Below are 21,000 nucleotides of genomic sequence, written 5' to 3'. Positions count from 1 at the left end.
CATGGATTACGGGGTGATATTTCTTTATTTATATGCAATACCAACTGTTACGTGGCAGCAACTTAAAGAGCAGTAATGGTCAAAAAATGTGTCCGTTCTAGGGCGAGCTTCACCACCTCTGGCGGGACCACGTCGGCATTTGGCCGAGATACGCTGGGAGGGGGGCATCAGCAAAAAAGCAGGTTGTTGACCTCTGACATTAATAGCACGCTACCTTGCGATTTTTTATCAAACAACAATAAATGTAGCTCAAGCGAATTGTGATCGGACGCGGTTTGAAAGGAATGTATGGCACGTGGACCAGATGTGAGGAATGTGAGTTACCCGAATCGCGGTTTGGGCGACTTCACATAAACAGTCGGCCTTAACATGTGGCCAGACACTAGTTTAAGAGATACATGTATGGTACTACTCAAATGTTCAAAGTAAACAAATTCATTGCGGCTGTCTAACTTTAATCTAAGATTAAAGAGTCTGAGAATGAATTCGCCTTATTTGAACTCTAGAGTACATGTAGCACTTGTATTTCGTTGAGCTCAGAGTGTTATTTGCAGCAAGCTTGAGAACAAAAGAACTAACTCTTCCATGTGCATGCCAATTTTTTGAAGGTTAAGGTTACATGGTTGACCTCAGTACGGTTACACATGAGAGGAATATGGTCTATATGATCATTCAAAACTCTCTGGTTAGTCTTTTGGTACAGCTGTGCAGGTTACGATTTACAATTTGTAATTATGATACATCAATTAGTACACTTAGCCCTAATGGACCATGGAATTGAAATAAATTAATATTAGGACATAATTTGACATAATCTATTGTGAATTATCACGACAGTTTCTTATATATACAGCAATATGGCTAACTTTTAATTGTCAACATGTATTGTACTACTGAGAAACATGACTGTGTGTTGTATGGTACTACTGAAAAGTTCAAAGTAAACAATTTCATTGTGGCTGTCTTTAATCTAAGATCAAAGCATCTCAGAATGAATCCAACTTCTTTTGAACTCTAGAGTAGCACTTGTATTTGAGCTCAGAGTGTTATTTGCAGCAAGCTTGAGAACAAAAGAACTAAGTTAAACTCTTCCATGTGCATGCCAATTTTTTGAAGGTTAAGGTTACATGGTTGACCTCAGTAGGGTTACTGTAACACATGAGAGGAATATGGTCTATATGATCATTCAAAACTCTCTGGATAATCTTTTGGTACAGCTGTGCAGGTTATGTTTTACAATTTGTAATTATGATACATCAATTAGTACACTTAGCCCTAATGGACCATGGAATTGAAAGAAATCAATATTAGTACATAATTTGACATAATCTATAATTTTAACACAGTGAGACTACTAGATATGGTGACAGGAGCAGAGCAGACCATCAAATTGCAACATTATGTAACCCAACACCAGTCACCATGGTGACAGACATCAGCAAATCATGTCATTAGTCAGGTCAGAGGTCACTGGAGAAGAGGAAGAGGAAGAAACTGAGCAAAAACAATATGTTTTCCTTCGGTAAGGCCACACCAATTTAATTTCTTGGTTAACGGATTCGCCCACTTCATTTTTTTCTGATTTGCAAATAAAAATAAAAGTTCAGAATCAACTGCAAAATGCTCATATTTGCCTTGAACAGTTGAAAACAGTCCTTTTCATCCTAGTTGTTATAGTTATTCCATCTTTCAATGCAGTGGTATCATGCAAAGTTCAAAATTCATTGTTTAAATTTTGAAAAAGCCTGGTGTGTTCACTTCATGGCTCCTATCATACCATTTTGGGCCATAATAGGATGCCTAGGCCTGTTTTTATTTTTTTTGCGCCCACCCGCTCCATTATTTTTGTAGAAAAATCCGTTAACCAAGAAATTAAATTGGTGTGGCCTAAACATAATTAATCGCAATATGGTATGGAACAAACTCACCGTCCACACATTTCACCAAGGAGGACACATCCAGGACTAGCTTGTTGTTTTCAGTCAGCTGGTCCACGGGGTAGTCCAGCTGCGAAGCGGCAGGCGGAGGGTTTCCGGTGGGGCTGACGGAGCGTAGGTCCTGCAGGGTGGGGTTGCTCCCCGTCTTCACGGCCAGCCTGATGAACTTGAAGTTTTGGCAGACATCAGGGGTGATCTCCAGGGGAAACTGGACAGTCATGTGGACGGAGGCGTCAGTGATCCTCTGGCAGAGCTTACCACCTGTAGGTAAAATGAGACTTAATTGTTGATTGATTGCCATGCACCATTTCTTTTTGGTGTTAGAAAGTGGGTTAGAAGTGTCAAGTCTTTTTGTTGAAGCAACATTTTTACGGCTGGATGCCCTTCCTAACGGATGACATCTGTGCGCGCATGAATTTTCAGCCGTTTTCAAAAAAAAAGTTTTCAGCCATACTGTAAATCATACAATAAAGTTGCAAAATGAGCAAACTTGCCAAAAAAAATATTGGAAAATGATAGAAATGTTGTAGAATGCGAAAATCAAACAAAAAAACAAAAATGAAAACGAAAATTTGAAGAGAAGATTATTCTCTATACCATACCATGTGTCATCTTTTCAACCTTGTTCATGACCATGTAGATTTCATAATGAAAGCAACTTTTTGTTTTGCCAAACTTTTTTTTATTTGCACGCTCGCATCAGTTTTGGGGTTCCCAGAGGATGTCATCCATGTAATCAAATCAACATGGCCTTACCTGAAGGGGACACAAAGTCCTCTTGAAGACTGGGTGTCAAGACCCTCCCCCTTCTCCTGACCAATCTGTGGAGTCGATCCTCTGGAGGAGGGACCTTTTGAAAGGTCTGGTCAGATCAGTGGTGTTCTCTGCGTAGATATAGATGTTATAGTTGGTGTCCTGGACATCGGTGGGCAGGGGGATACTGCAGTCCACTTGGGTGCAAGCCAGGTCAAAGGTCAAGGTCACGGGCGTGGCCACGTCCTGGTAGATGGTTGTTGCACTGAGGACGAGGTTACTGATGCCGTAGACATCTGGAAAAGAGTTAATATTGAATCAGAAGCATCTCATTAATTATAAGTGATGTGCACACATCTCTTTAACTCTTCAAATAATTAATGAAAGCATGACAATTAGTGCTTTAACTCTAAGACTTAAAATAAGATGCACAATCATGAATTCCCTTTCTTAGTTTAGAAAAACCTTGAGTTGCTCCTCACAATAAAGCCCTATAAATCCCAGATCTATACAATATTGTCTAGAGGCATCTTGATATTCATTCTTTGCTGTAAGTATTCTTTGACATACTTAAAACTTTGGCTGAATACACAATATATTCATACTAAGTGAAGGCCCACTGCACTAGTGGCTACTTGAAAAAGCATCATGCTTCACTTCAGTTGAGGATGACAATTAAAGAAGATTTAGAATTTAGAGGAAAGCCTGTGACACTTTTATCATCAACATCCCTTCAACAGTTAAGCCTCTGTCACAACCCGCCGTACGTGCCTTTTGTCCGTACGTTTTTTTTAAGGCTAAGTCTGCTACGTTTTTTCTGAAAATGTGGGGAAGGAGTGGCGTTGACGCACGTCACTTGCACAGTTTTGCAAGGTGTAAGAGTGTGGTCTGCACACCACGTCTGGCCGTGAGCGGTTGCGTGCATCGTACGTTGCGCAAGTGGTAAGTGAGTTGGACAATGCTTACAACGTACATGTACGATCTCTGTGCGATTGCAACTTTACCGTAAGGAGGCCGTACTCACACGTGCGTCTTTCGTACGGTACGTGCGGGGAAAGTGCATCGCCAGTACTCGCACGCACAGGTGGAGAATCCGTAGACCACACGCAGAAAAAGTTTTACATGCACTTAAAGTTCTACGGCATGTCTGTGTGCTCCCAAATCCATAGGATTCCGTACAGAGGAGGTGCTCACCACGCACGGATGCCCTGCGTTTGCCCACATTTTTGCACGTACAATGTAGACAGCACACAGAAGCACGTACGGCGGGTTGTGACAGAAGCTTTACCTTGTGAGATGCACTGCACAACCACTGGGTAGGCTACGTAGTTGTTGTAGAGCAGTGGCTCCTGTCGCACAGTCAGGTCCACAACCTCCACCATGTGAACCGTCATGATGGCCCACAGGCGAGAACAGTACCGCGGGTCTGAAGGGATCTGCATGGTCATCTGCTGGTCAATCTGGGAGGGCAGAAAAATGATGCCTCAGACATGGATGGATGGATGGATGGATGGATGGATGAATGGAGGGATGGACGGATGGGTGGATGGGTGGGTGGATGGATGGATGGAGGGATGGGAGGATGGATGGATGGAAGGAAGGATGGATGGATGGATGGATGGAAGGATGGATGGATGGGTGGATGGATAGATGGGTGGATGGATGGAAGGAGGGGTGGATGGATGGATGGATGGATGGATGGATGGATGGATGGATGGATGGATGGATGGATGGATGCATGGATGGATGGATGGATGGATGGAAGGATGGATGGATGGATGGATGGATAGATGGGTGGATGGATGGAAGGAGGGGTGGAAGGACGGGTGGAAGTATGGATGGATGGGTGGATGGATGATGCTTTAGACATGGATGGGTGGATGGAGGGATGGATGGATGGAAGGATGGATGGATGGATGGATGGATAGGGATGGATGGATGGAAGGATAGATGGGTGGATGGATGGAAGGAGGGACGGAGGGATGGATGGATGGATAGGGGATGGATGGAAGGATGGATGGATGGATGGGTGGATGGATAGATGGGTGGATGGATGGAAGGAGGGGTGGAAGTATGGATGGATGGATGGATGGATGGATGGATGGATGGATGCATGCATGGATGGATGGATGAAAGGATGGATGGATGGATGGGTGGGTGGTTGAATGGATGGATGGATGCAAGAAAGGATGGATGGAAGGATGAATTGCTAAGTTAAAGTCTTTTTAATATAGACAATTATATCTGTATCTCATTTCCTGACATCTGCCTTCAAAAATGGGATGCAAACAGTTACTAATAGTAGAAAACACTGCTATCCACACTTACAGAATGTATGGCCTCTTGCCCATATTCAGCAGGCACTCCCAGTGCAGCTGTAGTCAGCTGTGGATAGAAGAAGAGACAAAATTAGTTCATTGTACATGAAGCAATATGTTGGCTACAATACACAATTCCCTGCTCAAATTAACCTAGCTATAAGGCCACACCAATTTAATTTCTTTGTTAACGGATTCGCCTGCTTGATTTTTTTCTGATACGGAAATAAAAATAAAAATTCAGAATCAACTGCAAAATGCTCATATTTTGCCCTGAACAGTTGAGAACAGTCCTTTTCTTCCGAGTTAACAGTTATTCCATCTTTCAATGCAGTGGTATCATTAAAAGTTCAAAATTCATTGTTTAAATTTTGAACCAGCCTGGTGTGTTGACTTCATGGCTCCTATCGTACCATTTTGGGCCATAATAGGATGCCTAAGCCTGTTTTTATTTTTATTTTTTTTGCCCGCCTGCTCCATTTTTTTTCTAGAAAAATTCGTTAACCAAGAAATTAAATTGGTGTGGCCTGTTCCAGTGGTGTGTATCGGTAATTTCCCGCCCCGCATGAGGTAAATTAGTACTCCTCCCATTATTCTGTGATGTTACCGCGGCCTGCATATGAATGCAGAAGTCTAAACTCGTTACTAACGAAAAAGTAATGGAAAAGTGACGAAAAAGTAACCAGTTAGTAACAGAAAACTAACGAAAAAGGGAAAAAGGAACGCGTTAGTAACGGCCGTTAGGGTAACTATACGCGAACGGTACTGTACCCTAGAGTCAAGATCCTCCGATGGGTCGTAGACGTCGTCGAAGGACAGGTAGACGTTGACGGCGTAGGACTTGTCCAGACCGTAGGAGGTGAGTTTGAGTGCGTTGGGGTCGTTGACCTTTGCCCTGATGTGGGCCAGGATGGAGACAGCAGACTGGGTGTCACATCTGATGATGTCAGTGATACAGAAGGACAGCACTTCCAGGTCTATGTTCTCAACTGGACGGGAAAAGGAAAAAAACATGTTTTTATGTGTTACCTACAAAATATTTGAGTCAGGGCTCAAAATACATTTTTGGGAATAGGTGCACCGGTGCACACAAAAAAAAATTTGGGGTACACCATATAATATTAAGATAAAATAAGTAGAAAACTAATTATGTTTCATTTCTGAAGAAAAGTACTTTAACAATGATTTTATTATTTTCTGAAACTTAGATGTTTTTTAGAAAATGCTGTATACTACAGTAACTACATTTGTGTATGCATTTAACATCTTTACATACGTAAACCTACGAAAATATAGTTGGGTGCACTGGTGCACCCACAGAAAAATATTGGTTGCACTGTTGAACTCCAATTTTGGGTGCACTAAGGTTTGCATGCATCCAGTATTTCGAGCCCTGTGAGTGCCAGAGTGCAATCACAGAAAAGAATTGGGTGCACAGCTCTAAATTTGGGTGCATAAGGTGCACAAGCAGTGAGAAATACCGTAATTGGCTGGCAGCACAAAGGGGGGATGCACATAATAGAACACTTACATGTAGGAACAGTACAAAACAGACACAGTTTAAGTGCTGGACACAGCGTAAAAAATTGCTAAACAGTACACTACATGTACCTTATTGTGTCCGCCTGCTGAATAACAGTTAATGTTATAGCTAAACTATAAGTCGTGATGATAAGTGATTTTATATATAGGATTAAATATGACTTGTTTTAATTCTTATTTGTAATGTATAATGTCAATAAGTCTATTTTTTTTAAACTAAGTATTTGTGTAAGGAAACTGCAATTCAGCACTTGTGCTGCAAAGGTAATTTTTATGTTGTAAAACCATTCTCTCTCTCTCTCTCTCTCTCTCTTAATTTCAAGCCCTGAAGACCCACCTGGCCGAGTCATGGGCACTATCTTCCCTGTCAGATTATGCGCCACAAAGTTGTTCCCGATGACTTCCTCGTTGACGTTGTTTCCCGCGATCAGCTTCACCACCAGGAAGTTGGCGGGCCTGCCGGAGCCGACGTCGCGTGCCACGGCCCCCGTCAGCTTGTCAGCGTCCACCGTCACGATCACGTTACGCAGCCAGACCGAGTCGCCGGCCACCAGGGGATGGTACGCCTCGGGCGGATAGTGCACTTCCTAAAAAGGACAATAATAAATGGTTTTTATTGTCCAAACAGTTAAACCCGTGCAGTCGCACCCTTGTGTAATGGATGAATTGATGCAGGGTATCACATAATAATCAATACAAATCACAACAATCAAATAATACACATGATAACACATATTCGCTCCACAAATTATTTTGTGGAACTGTCGCAAGGGTCTGTGTGGCTGCCATTCGGTGCCACAAGGTGACCTCAATACAACTTTCCCCAACCGAAGTTAGATACCCATTCACACCTGGGTGGAGTGAGGAAAGTCGTATTAAGCGCCTTTCCCAAGGGCACAACTTCGGGACGCATGTCCAGACATGTCCGGGGTACAACTCGGGATTGAACCCGGGTCTCCCCGCTTCATAGTCGAATGCTCTACCACTACGCCACCCGACGCCAAAGGACAAGGAACCCAACAGAATAGAGACAGGGCTCGAAATTAAAGGTGCGCCAGTCCAATGGCCACTGACCACTAAAATTTAGGCTGGGACAACTAAACACTCAGACACTTTGGGACATTTTGGGACTGTAGAAAAATAATCAACATCAGAATGTCAGACGTTCTAAAATATGCAAATAAGTGAAGACAATTTTTGTAAGTCCAAAAAGAAACAAAAGTTAGACAAGTCAATACAAGATGATGCAAATTAGTCACAAAGCTCCTATTGTGCAATAGTTTGTGCTTATAAATCTGCATTTTTCCTCTGGTCTCTCAGTCACTGACGAAAGCTAGTGGATACTAGCTGAAACGTCTGACGTTTTTAAAATCATATTAGTCCGGTTGCCAAACCCCCGATTTTTGAAGAACCTTGCAATGCGGTCCATACAAAGTTTTTTTGTTGTTTCTATATCTCTGAGGTGTGCTCTTTCAGAATCTGAATGATGCCACTCTGTCATCCTTGGGCAATTCGCACAATATGCAAATTAAGGTGGTCATTACTGAAACTCCAGTTTTCGTCAATATCTCAGTAACTACTCATGGTATCAGAATAATTTTGGTGTCTATCCCCATCTTTTGAGGGATAACGAATTAAATCAAGCCATTTCAGTAAAGATAGAACCATTATTTTTTGCTAAATATGCAAATTTAGGTGGCAATATGCAAATTAGGGCGGCCATTACTGAAAATCTGTTTTTCGTCAATATCTCAGTAACTACTCATGGTATCAGAATAATTTTGGTGTCTATCCCCATCTTTTGAGGGATAACGAATTAAATCAAGCCATTTCAGTAAAGATAGAACCATTATTTTTTGCTAAATATGCAAATTTGGGTGGCAATATGCAAATTAGGGCGGCCATTACTGAAAATCTGTTTTTCGTCAATATCTCAGTAACTACTCATGGTATCAGAATAATTTTGGTGTCTATCCCCATCTTTTGAGGGATAACGAATTAAATTAAGCCATTTCAGTAAAGATAGAACCATTATTCTTTGCTACATATGCAAATTTGGGCCTTGTCTGTTATTGACCCACCTGGCTGCCAGCAAGGAGGGGTCCTAATTCCGACCCATGTTCCATGCAAACGCACATGCCTTGGTATAGTTTATCTGACTCAAAACCTGTTCAATATTGAAAGACAAGTTTACCTAAGTCTAGATGGCAGACGTCTTGTAGCATGAAACGCCACTTGCGTATGATTGTAGACACTGGCTGTTGGTTAGCTCTGGCTCATATATCTGTGTTGGGTATGAAGTCCTGTCGTCTGATGCTTATTTATAAGATCTTCCTCACGCATTCACTATCAGAGCATGCAGTGATTCCAGTCTCTTTTCTCTTTTCTTGGCTGATTTCCACATAGTAGGTTTCAAAGTCAAGCTGGTTGAAGGCTGCTGAGGCCTTTCCAAGTCTACAGTCTAGCTCATTGTCCATCTGTCCTTTGTTGTTGGTGGAGCTCCCAAGGTAGGTGAAGTTCTCCGCCACTTTCAATTTGGTTCTCGTCAATGGTCACACTTCTAAGAGGAGCGTGTGTCCCTATCAGCATGTTAATTGATGGCCCTGATGCTAAGCCCAATGCTGTCTGAAGACGGACTATGTTGGTCACTAGGGGTTGGAGATCTCTGGCGTTTTCCGCTATGTCGTCTGCAAAGTCAAGGTCGGCAAACTTTGTCTCTGGAACCCACTTTACCCCCGGCCCTTTTCTCCTGTTGCTTCCCAAGTACCCAGTCGATAGCCACGGGAAAGAGGATCTGTGACAGGACACAACCTTGGAGGATCCGTCTTCAAACCACCAGCTGTATCTAGATTCCTTCAACCGTCCGTACACAACACTTCGAGTTTCAGTATATCTGTTTAACTGCATACATAAGTTTACTTGGCAGTCCATAACTGTACACGATAAAGAGGGACTTTAGATGCTATCAAACGCCTTGCAGAAATAAATGAATCTGATAGCTAAAATTAAAAGGGGTTTGCAGTTCAGCACATTTCCTCCACCGCAGGGTGAAGATCTGCTCAGCACAGGATCTCTTTGAGCGAAAGCTAGCTTGTTGCTCGCAGCTCCCAGAAGACCTTGCCTACTGCATCTCTCATGCGGTTCAGGAGGCATTTGGCATACACCTTCACTTGTATAAAAAAGAATTGTCACTCCCCTTAAGTTATCACATTCATTCAGGTTTCCCTTCTTTGGAATACACACTTTAAGCCTAATGGTATGTCACAATTCAAGAAAGGGGCCCGCTCGGCTCGTTTTTGGCCTGTGTTTTGGCACTACCGAATTCGGAACGGGACCTGGAAGGCAATGGGCGGGGTTCCCGACGGCTGCCGGCCTATTTTTTTGGTCCCGCGACGTCGCCAAATAGATTTGACTCAACTTAAAGTCACTTCAGGCCCCGGCGGGCAAGGTACGCCGAAGCGACCCCGTAACCTCACCGGACCAAACCGTAACCTAGCCGCCGGGTCATGCACAGGCACCTGTCCAAGATTATGAAGTCACGTGTGTTGTTCTGTGCTTGAATTGTTCAGAAGAAGGTAGTTATAGACAATATAGAGGGTAATGTGCTGTTCTCGACATAGTTACATCATCAGTCAGTCATAGTGACCATACACGGGTCTGCGCATCAACCAGCAGGGCCGAACCCACCATACCAGCCACAGGCGTACCAGCCTGGGACCTGCCAGGATCGCCCCTTGACCCCGCCAGGGACCCTGTAGCTACCCGGCCCGGAATGCAAGAGCTAGTCGGCACCCTATTGCATCCCGCACAGGTCTGACAGAAGACTGACTGGGCACCGGACGGGTCCCCAACAGAAACCGGTCGTCAAGGGGACCAAAATTTTGTGAATTTTACATAGAAGCCGCCTCAGCGCCCCGACAGGGAGCCGTAAAGGAAAATTCAATTGTGACCCTGACAGCCGGCGTACGCTCGGTTTCATGACGCCGGCCGGCGTCTACACCGAGAACATGCCGAGCAGGTCCCGTTTCACATGTGACTCCAGCTGAACTACTGATCCGTTCTTCCAGTCCTCCAGCACTTCCCTGTGATCGCTGTTAATGCCAGCTTTATCCAGGGAAGGCGTACTAGGGAAGACGGCTATGGTTCTATTAAAGCGTTTGCGATGTACGGCGATCAGAAAAGCATCCATCTCACAACACAGTCACCCTCGGCTTTCAGCATCTCTGAAGTGATGCCATTCATGCCTGGTGACTGACTTCAGCTTCAGAGATGTCCTCGATCTCAACAGGTAATGGGTGTAGGTGTTCATCAAAGACTAATGCTACTGAGGTATGGCTTGAGCGGTTTAAGACTTTTTGAAAAGTATTCTGCCCACCTGACAAGCTTGTCCTCCCCCTAAGACAGTGGTAGGGTCCCATCCTCTACCTTAATTAGGCCTGTGCACTTTTGAGCGGCCGCCGGTCATCTTCTTGGAGATCTGTTAAGCTTTTGTCCCAATTGTAAAAAAAAGTCCCTGGCGGGTAGTTCCCGGGCTGTTTTTGACACTTTCAGCCGTGCGACACCCCGCGGCTACCGGGCTATTTTTCTTTGGCCTGTCCGGGACTCAAGAAGAATTCAACTTAGATTCTACGCGGGCCACGCTGACATAAAATTCAGGACGTCAAGTTAGCGCTTTATTCTGCCTGTACACAGACGCTGGTAAGGCACAGGTGGTGAGCTTATGAAGGGTCTAATATTTTTTTGAACAGATTGTATCATTTATTAACATTCCTATCAGTGTTCAGAGGTACAGTCGCCCATGCTATATACTGGTTAGTTTTTGCATAATTTGCATTAAATTTTGGTGTGATCAATACTGGGATGGTTTATTCTAAATATCTAGCCTTCAAAACATGTGTATAGTACAAATGTATGTGTATTGTATCAAAAGTATTGTTGATACCATGAGATTTTTTGAGATATTGACGAAAAACAGATTTTCAGTAATGGCGGCCTAAATTTTCAAATTAAGCACAAAAATATCTATTTGATCTCCACTGAAATGGCCTATCCTCAATGGTTATGCCAAAAACATGGGAAAAGACACCAAAGATATTATAATATCATATGTAGTTACTGAGATATTGACGGAAAACAGATTTTCAGTAATGGCCACCTTGATTTGCCTATTGTGCGGCTTTAATTTGCATATTCAGCACAAAAAAACTAGGTTTGATCTTTCCTGAAATGGCTTAATTCCATTCGTTATCCCTCAAAAACATGGGGATAGACACCAAAATTATTCTGATACCATGAGTAGTTCCTGAGATATTGACGAAAAACAGATTTTCAGTAATGGCCGCCCTAATTTGCATATTGCGCGGCCCAAATTTGCATATTTAGCAAAAAATAATGGTTCTAACTTTACTGAAATGGCTTAATTTAATTCGTTATCCCTCAAAAGATGGGGATAGACACCAAAATTATTCTGATACCATGAGTAGTTACTGAGATATTGACGAAAACTGGAGTTTCAGTAATGGCCACCATAATTTGCATATTGTGCGAATTGCCCAAGGATGACAGAGTGGCATCATTCAGATTCTGAAAGAGCACACCTCAGAGATATAGAAACAACAAAAAAACTTTGTATGGACCGCATTGCACGCTTATCGGTCTCTGCCACCAGACTATATCCAGTTGCTTGAATAACTGCTTTTTGGCGTAACTTATTACCTGGATGTCTAACCTTCATCGGCAAATTATTATGCTCCCTTAAATTACTGCCATCTAACCTTAGCCTTAGAGACTAAGAAAAGAATGACTCTAAACCCAGTGTCAAACTTATGAATGAAGCAGACGAGAACTTTGCCAACACTCTACAGCAAGGCCAAACATGAGTGATGATGATAGTAATGAAAGTTGACCTTCAACAACTTCTCCTCATCTTTTGAAGTTACTTGAGGCCAAAGTTTGACAGTTTCACCAGATGCCCATGCAAAGACCGTGGTACAATGCACCTGAGGCCACACCAATTTAATTTGTTGGTTCTCGGATTTTTTCAGAAAAAATATGAAGCGACAGGGCGGAAAAAATAAAATAAAAACAGGTCTAGGCATCCTATTATAGGCTTAAATGCTACGAAATGAGCCATGAAGTCAACACAAAAGGCTGGGTTAAAATTTAAACATTGAATTTTGAACTTTTAATCAAACCACTGCAATCATGATAGATGGGAAAACGTAACTGTAACAACTAGGAAGAAAAGGACTTTCCTCAACTGTTGGGGGGCAAAACATGAGCATTTTTCAGTTGATTCAGAACCAGAATCATATTTTTTTTTTTTTGCAAATCAGAAAAAAACGAAGAGGCGAATCCGAGAACCAACAAATTAAATTTTTGTGGCCTGAGTTATCACACTGTAAAAGAACCTAGTACTTCAAAAGTAATGAGTCTCCCAAGCCAACAAAGGCAATCATTGCTTTCAGAATAAGCTACTAAAATATTAATGACGATGTGGCTTTTAGTATCTGATGACAAAGGGGTGTTGCCAGACAACCACAATGTTTTGTGGTATCACAAATTACATGTTAGATCCCTACTTGTAGATATTGCCTTGAAGCTAATGGCTTTTGAAGGACCAAATTCTCTGAGGGTTTGAGGCACTAGTATTGCAGGTATCAGGTGGATGGATTTGGAGTTACGTTCAAGAAAAATACTGTAATTCTTTATTTTTTCACTGTTATGTTCACTGTGTTCACTGTCACTTCTGTACCATGAACATTACAGTTAACAAATAATTCCTGCGGACTTTCTTTTTCCTGCACCTGTCACTACCATGAACATATAGCCCCGTGAACATGTCCATTTTTCTCAGTGAGTGATAAATAGATTTTTTTACAATTATTGTATTATATGGTAAATAATATTTCAGATAGCTACATAGCTTGTCTCAAGAAGGATGATAACTACTAGGAGGAAAAGGACACTTTTTCAACTGTTCAGGGCAAAATATGAGCATTTTGCAGTTGATTCTGAATTTTTATTTTTATTTGCAAATCAGAAAAAAATGAAGCGGGCGAATCTGTTAACAAAGAAATTAAATTGTTGTGGCCTATTAAAGGGTATTTTAGTGCAAGATACACAAGAAAAGAAATCTTACCACAAGAAAAATATAATACTAAAATGCAGTTTCTTTAAATTCGTGTCTCACGGACAAGATTTTTTTCTTGGGTGAAGAATAATTTTTTCAGTGGAAGAAAATTATTCTTCTCTGAAGAAAAACAAGATTGGCATTTTTGGTAGTGAAGTTTGACTACTGTAGCTTGTTTCAAAATGCACACTAAGTCTTATATGTAGTTGAGAAGATGCAAGGTGACATTCTCTGGCTAATTGCCAATTAGCATGCAGCATTACTGATCAATATGGAAAGGTGCGTGTCAGTAAAGATTACATCTTCATGTGCATTATATGTTTACGCTCACTCTTTAAATTTTTGTAACGTTTTAATTTTTTCATTGTTCTGATTTTACAAAATGTCCCAATCACCCAGTATGTGGTTGATAGTCGTACAATCATCACAAACTTACTTAAGTTATTGTAAAATTATATGGGCAAGTACGTACACTTCATCACTTAAACCGCTCTTTTTGCTTCAGAAACGATACATCAGGATAGCATCAAAAGTTTCATTCACTTTCCCTACTGCACCATTGTTTAAAAAGCTCAAAATACTGTCCATAAATGACATAAATAAACTACAAACAAGTCTAGTATATGGTGACAGGACCAGAGCAGACCATGAAATTGCAACATTATGTAACCCAACACCAGTCACCATGGTGACAGACATCAACAAATCACATCATTGGCCAGGTCAGAGGTTAGTGTTTGGAGAAGAGTATAACAATATGTTTTCCTTCGGTAAACATAAAAGTCCCACCTTGGTGACCTCTACCATGGTGTTGGAGTCAGACAGTGGATCGGCCGTCTCGGCCACCCACACCTCGATCCTGAAGTTCTCGCTGCCGGGCGCGGTGGACGGGAGGTCATCAGCGTGCATGTTCCTGATGCGCAGGTCCAGCGTGACGTTCGCTTCAATGTCACCGTACAGGAACTCCTGATTGGTCCCGAGGCTGACCACCCCGGACCCATCGTAGATGGCCAAGTAATCTGAAGTCAACAACAAATCAGAGAGTGTTTAGGCTTCTTGAATTCCCCCATGTTCACTAAGGCCACACCAATTTAATTTCTTGGTTAACGGATTTGCCCGCTTCATTATTTTTCTGATTTGCAAATAAAAATAAAAATTCAGAATCAACTGCAAAATGCCCTGAACAGTTGAAAACAGTCCTTTTCATCCTAGTTGTTACAGTTATTCTATCTTTCAATGCAATGGTATCATTAAAAGTTCAAAATCCATTGTTTAAATTTTGAACCAGCCTGGTGTGTTAACTTCTTATACACTTCCCTATGTACTAGTAACTAGTATCATCCAATATGTAATGTCATCCAGACTGCATTTAGCTCGGAAGGGCATGAATATGCAATAAACATCATTGTCATTGTCATTGACTTCATGGCTCCTATCATACCATTTTGGGCCATAATAGGATGCCTAGGCCTGTTTTTATTTTAATTTTTTTTCGCCCGCCCGCTCCATTATTTTTCTAGAAAAATCTGTTAACCAAGAAATTAAATTGGTGTGGCCTTATAGCATGAAAATCATAATCCTAGGCACACATTTTGAGAGTAAAATTGTTATGAAAATCTGTCACCCTGTGCCAAAATGATGATCTCTTATAAAAGCTGACTTAATACTATATAATAATCATCTAGAAAGCTCATCTACGATCATGATGAAATTAATTGCATCAGAGTCAATTTATGATGGAGATCCATCTTAGGCCACAGCAAGTACATTTTATGGATGACATCCTCTGCAGACTCCAAATCTAATGCGAGCGGGCGAAAAAAAAACAATTGCAAGGCGGGCCCAAAAAACAAGGTTCCTACTGTACATTTTAAAATTTTGACTCAATCATTGTACAAAATTTGATTCAGTGGGAACATCACATATACACAGCCAGCATCACATATCACTGCATGAAAGTAAGAAACAAAACATTAAATCAGAGCCTTTTCTTGTCTCCTCTCTTTATAGTTATCTGCCATCCACCTACCGGCATGGCAACAGACATCTTTGCCCATTTTCGGCATCATGTGACCACTGTCAGAAGGCAACAAAATTTCTTGTTTTTTTTTTCCAAAATCAGGCGAAAATTAATGCGCACGCTGATGTCATCCATAAAAATCACTTGCTCTGGCCTTAGATGATGTTGGAAGATAACATGCCTGAGTGATTTGATTGCGTTTGATTGCATCATGTGTGATATTATAACATCTTTAATGTCACGTCTTTCTCCATATCCACATCTGATATTATAATGACACGCAGCATGAAGAGAGGGTGTATGTGACAACATGACATAACATGGAAAAACAACCTTCAAACTAGAAAGGCCAATATTTGCTTTGGAGCAAATACAGCGATGGGTTCTCCACATTTTACGACATGGCAGGGAAAGAATGAGAAACACAAGGGAAAACAATGATTTACATTGATATAACTATAATATGAAGTAACATACAACTAAAACAACAGTTGGATAGCTATTCCCTACTTTATTGGTTAGGATTTTTAATTGCATAATGCAAACTGTTGATTTTCAAAAAAAAAAAAACGTTCATGCCCCGCATTCCAATGCTGGAGCAGAAAAGCTTGAAATACCTACCAAAACACTTGAATAAAGACATACTGTCAGTATGGAAATGCTCTGTGCAGGTGTTAATCAAGTTAAATCCCAACAGCCAATCAGCAAGAAATGCTCTGTGCAGGTGGAAATGCTCTGTGCAGGTGTTAATCAAGTTAAATCCCAACAGCCAATCAGCAAGAAGTATAGAGGAAAGCTGCATGCCTATTGGTTGATGCCCTGCATTCCATTGTGATGACTCATGCCCAGACGTGGTAAACACGGCACACTAACACAGTAATACATTTGCTATAACACAGCCAAAAAACTCAAATAAAACCATTCTAAAAGCCTGTATCACAAAAATTTAAAAAACGCCTAGGGGTATTTGCCCACTGTACCTCCATACCAAATTTCAGGACCTTAGGCCCTAAAATGAAGAAGCTGAATCCGTTTAAACTAGAAAGGCCAACATTTGCTTCGGAGCAAATGTAGGAATTTCACTCCATACCCTTCCCCAAACAAAAATGAGAGATTCTAAATAAATCATACTGCAATTATTCAAGGACAAGCTGTTTGAATCTCGACAGGTATTTACAAAACTGGCACTTGGCAATTATCTCCCTTTTTTTTTACAAAGATACAACGACACGCACTTTAAATCTCGACAGCTTTACTTTACACTTTTGACGAGATTGTAACTACTACTAACGGAAGCAAAATTTTCACGGCCTGAGAAAAATGGACATGTTCACGGAAGTATATATTCACGGTGGTGACAGTTGCAGGAAAAAGAAAGTCCAGGAATTATTTCCTAACTGTAATGATAAGTTCACAATAAAGAGGTGACAGTGAAAACCGTGAACATTGACCCCCCGCTTGCGCTGCGGTACAGTGAAAAAAAATCGGGAATTACAGCAATCAATTTACTGAGTATGTTAGCTTAGTTTCCAGATGTTTTGTACTTGTACTTTTTAAATGAACGAAAACCGATGCGCGCACAGATGTTACTTTTGTGACAACATCAAAGTGATTTTGGTTTGTATGTTGAAAAAATACAAAAGACTAACATTCGAAGTTATTGAAATTCTTGAGTAAGAACAATCAGTTTTGGAATGTTAAAAGCAAAGCAATGGATATTAAAACGAAAATGTTAAAATTAAATGTTGAAATTGTTAAAATGTAAAATGGTTAAAATGGTTAAAATTGTTGAAATTGTTAAAAATGTTAAAATTGTTAAAAATTGTAAAAAGGATAATTAAAAATATCCAGTGTACCGGGGTTCGAACTCGTAATGTCTGGACTTGCGTTACCAACCGAGCTATCTGGACACGTTTCCATTACTCTCTGCATTGTATGTCATATAAAGTGAACAACATGGCGGTAACGATCAGTACTAGTAAGGGACTTTCTAGGAGATACACTCTACAATTTTGGTGATTCTTCAGAAATCGATAACAGAATATATAATACTAGTCGGTGAAGATTGTGGAAAATTGTTGATACCGTGGCGCGCGCGCGTGCGCCGACGATACACATTACGTACCGTTGTTTACAGTACTCGCGGGGCGCAGGTCATTGACCTCCCGCTTGCGTTGTTCCAACAGAGAAGAGCAAAATATCTGCCAGTTTTTGCGTCAGATTTTCAGTGTTTGTTAAAATCATATACAGGCATCCATGCAGCTATAATTCTTCCAACTAGTTCGTAGTTAGGTGAAATTCTTCCAACTAGTTCGTAGTTAGGTGAAATGTTTATAGGAATCACACGAATCGGTATCCAGTATCAGAGTATCATGGCCCACGGCCGAGACCGCGTGGACCAGCTGCGCTGGTACGTGAAAATGGTAGTAAAGAAATTAATTAGCCAACAGCCAATCAACAGCCACATCTGCAAACATGACCACACCTGCTTGTATGCCCATATTTGGGCCTTCCCCCGAATTCCTTTCTTATTAGGTCACGCGCGTACGCCCCCACAGTACTTTCCTATGGGGACCACTAAAAAGCAAATAAAACGATTGTAAAAGCTTGTATCAAAAAAATTTAAAAAACGCCTAAGGGTATTTACCCACTCTACCTCTACGAAATTACAGGTAATTTCGCCCAAAAATGAAGGAGTTGAATCAATTTAAAGAAGTGGCAGGAGGAGGAGGAGGAGAAGAAACATCAGAAAAAGCAATATGGGTTCACCACCACTTCGTGGTGTGGTGAACCCATAATAAGGCTTAGGGAGTGCATGAGAAGAATAATCATGATTAATCATTTATGAGGAAGTTCCAGGCTAAAAGCTCCTTTCCTAGAATGTATACATCATCATTATGAAACAAGCTTCCTTTTGAATGGTCCAAAATGGGTAAAACCATAAAGTTTTAAGCACGAAGATGGGTATACTGAACATTATAGTGACAATTTACATTGTAATGCACTGGCCTTGTGGTAATTAATAACAGGTGTTGAGGCTCTAAAGGCTTTGCATACGAATACAATGTCCTTGGGTAAGGCACTATCACAGTCACCCATATTTCAACACTTGGTAGGTGTGTTGTCTGCCCTGCTGGGATGTAAATCTCAAGGTCCATAATTTTTTTTTTTATACTGGTGCAGCCACATGCCACCTCAAGCATAAACAGTGCTTATTAATAATTAAAGTATAAAGAAAGTGTTGGGGTCCATCAATCCGGTGTGAGTGGATCACAGGCGTTATGATATGTATGATACAAAAATAAAGGCCAGGGCCACACCGATTTAATTTTATGGATGACATCCTCTGAAGACCCCCAAACTAGTGCGCGCGGGCGAATAAAAAAAAATTCCGGCCAAAAATAAAAATGCTACTGAACCACAGGAGTACAAATCTGGTATTGTGAATTCCCGACAGTACAGTGACGTATGGGACAAGCCAGCACATGCTGGCTTTTTGTGGAATTTATGAATCGGTACTATACTTATGTACTGAGTTCTCGAGTCGTGAAGCTTCGAATTCGATATAGCTTGGGTGCTCGGCTCCGTTTTGTCACTGACTAGCATGGACTACCCAGGCCTAGAGCCAGGCCAGAGCGACAGGCGAAAATCAATGCGCGTGCGGATGTCATCCATAAAATTAAGGCGGTGTGGCCTAAGTATGAAAAAATGTTGTTTCCTGTTTCCCGACCGACCCTAGAAAAACCTGCCGACACCAGACATTTTTGGGGGTGGACCCCTCTAAGGGACATAAATAATTTTTCGAGCTGATCAACCTTTTCTAGCTCCATGATCTGAGACCTGAGTGATAAAGAATTGTACAATTGGTTTTCCAACATTGAAATTGAAAATAAAAGTGTCCTCATGCAAGTTTTACTTAAAGTGTTAAACTGTATTGAATAAGTTGGACCCCTATATAGATATCACTGAAATCTAAAAAAAAAGAAAAAAAAAGAATCCCTACCTACATTGTACTGACCCTAATTTTTTCAGGACTGAAACAGGAAACACAACATTTTTTTACAAGGCCCTTACTAATACTGTATGATGATCAATTGCAAAACAAACAAAAGTCACTCACCCCCGTTGCACTGTAGGATGACAGGTTTGGAAGCAGCTCTATCAGAACCTCCATCACTGCCACCGGTATCTGTGGAAAAATTCCAAAATTAGAACTGAACATCCAAAAAACAATAAGCTGACCAATTGGCATTTCATTGAAGATGCAGGGTCTTCAATGCTAAGGAAGTAACCCATTCATAAATGGCACATATTGCTATAAGTGTTACTAGAGGCTAAAAGCATTTTCGGCAAGCTATTATAACTCAAGGTTAGCCCCATACTAGGATGCTAAATAAAGGAGTGGACAAAAAAAGCTCAGAAGCTAATTTGCTTTTAGTCAATAAGTGCATAAAAGGTGTCCTTAGCATCCAGTACACCAACTTCCAGGAATAAAACCTGTAACAGCTCTCCTAAACCAACTTCCCAGAGTAAAAAAAAAAGCTCAAGCTTCCCAGAAAATTTGAAAATGAAAGTCTGGCTTAACAGAGAAAAACACAAAAACAGGTTCCCAGACGGAAAAAACTCATGGACCAGCTTCCGAGAATGCCAAAAAAGGCTGAGGGGTTTCCCTGAGTAGAAAAAAAAGACAAGCTCTCCAGAATTAAGAAAAATCCTGGACCAGATTCCCGGAACAAACAAAAAAGTCTGAATTTCAAAGCATTCCTAAAGACAGAAGATTTTATCAAACTTTATAAAACGTATCATGCGCACTTCATTCACTTAATGCACTGAAAAAATCCTCCCATCTATATTGTATCTGCTACCAACAGAATGCATTAAATTTTATTGAACAGAAACAGTCTGAAACTAGAGTTCCCCGATCTCATACCTTCGCCAAATGATGTTAATCTTTATGACTGACAAATTATAGATTAGATTATTCCCCCCGGATTTAAGAAATAGGAACCTAATTTTCATGAATTATATCATTTTATCATAATCTCAACCAAAAAAACAGTCTTATATTAACAAACAATGCATTCTAGCATTTCCTAAATAAATTATGCAAATGAGGTCCTGATTTGAATAAATTATGTTTAATGATGTTCACCTCAATTTAACTTTCAAAATACCACAAGTATGAAATTCCAGGCAGTTATCATTACATAATTATAAAATTTTCTCATTAATTATGCAAATTAGGTCATTATTAACATAATCAATATCTTCCTGTGTTTCTCTCGTTGTCAATTACCA

General features: G+C 40.9%; 1 protein-coding gene across 1 annotated transcript in view; it reads right to left on the bottom strand.

Moving 5' to 3' along the window:
• Nucleotides 1-2,701: 2,701 nt before the first annotated feature.
• LOC109464993 overlaps nt 2,702-21,000 on the bottom strand; it is a 22,855-nt gene continuing 4,556 nt past the window's right edge. Inside the window, exons 4-10 of the mRNA XM_019762111.1 lie at nt 19,823-19,891; nt 14,472-14,701; nt 6,888-7,137; nt 5,780-5,997; nt 5,019-5,075; nt 3,979-4,150; nt 2,702-2,986 (exon numbers count right to left, since the gene is read on the bottom strand). Of these exons, the coding sequence (XP_019617670.1) occupies nt 2,730-2,986; nt 3,979-4,150; nt 5,019-5,075; nt 5,780-5,997; nt 6,888-7,137; nt 14,472-14,701; nt 19,823-19,891 (1,253 nt within the window). The 3' untranslated portion in view covers nt 2,702-2,729. The remainder of the gene's footprint in view (nt 2,987-3,978; nt 4,151-5,018; nt 5,076-5,779; nt 5,998-6,887; nt 7,138-14,471; nt 14,702-19,822; nt 19,892-21,000) is intronic.

The sequence above is a fragment of the Branchiostoma belcheri genome, unplaced genomic scaffold (assembly GCF_001625305.1).
Source record: "Branchiostoma belcheri isolate BF01 breed outbred unplaced genomic scaffold, Haploidv18h27 scaffold145, whole genome shotgun sequence".
NCBI classification, from domain to species: Eukaryota; Metazoa; Chordata; class Leptocardii; order Amphioxiformes; family Branchiostomatidae; genus Branchiostoma; species Branchiostoma belcheri.
Note: the sequence above shows the minus strand (reverse complement) of the source record. Positions and strands in the feature narration are given on the sequence as shown.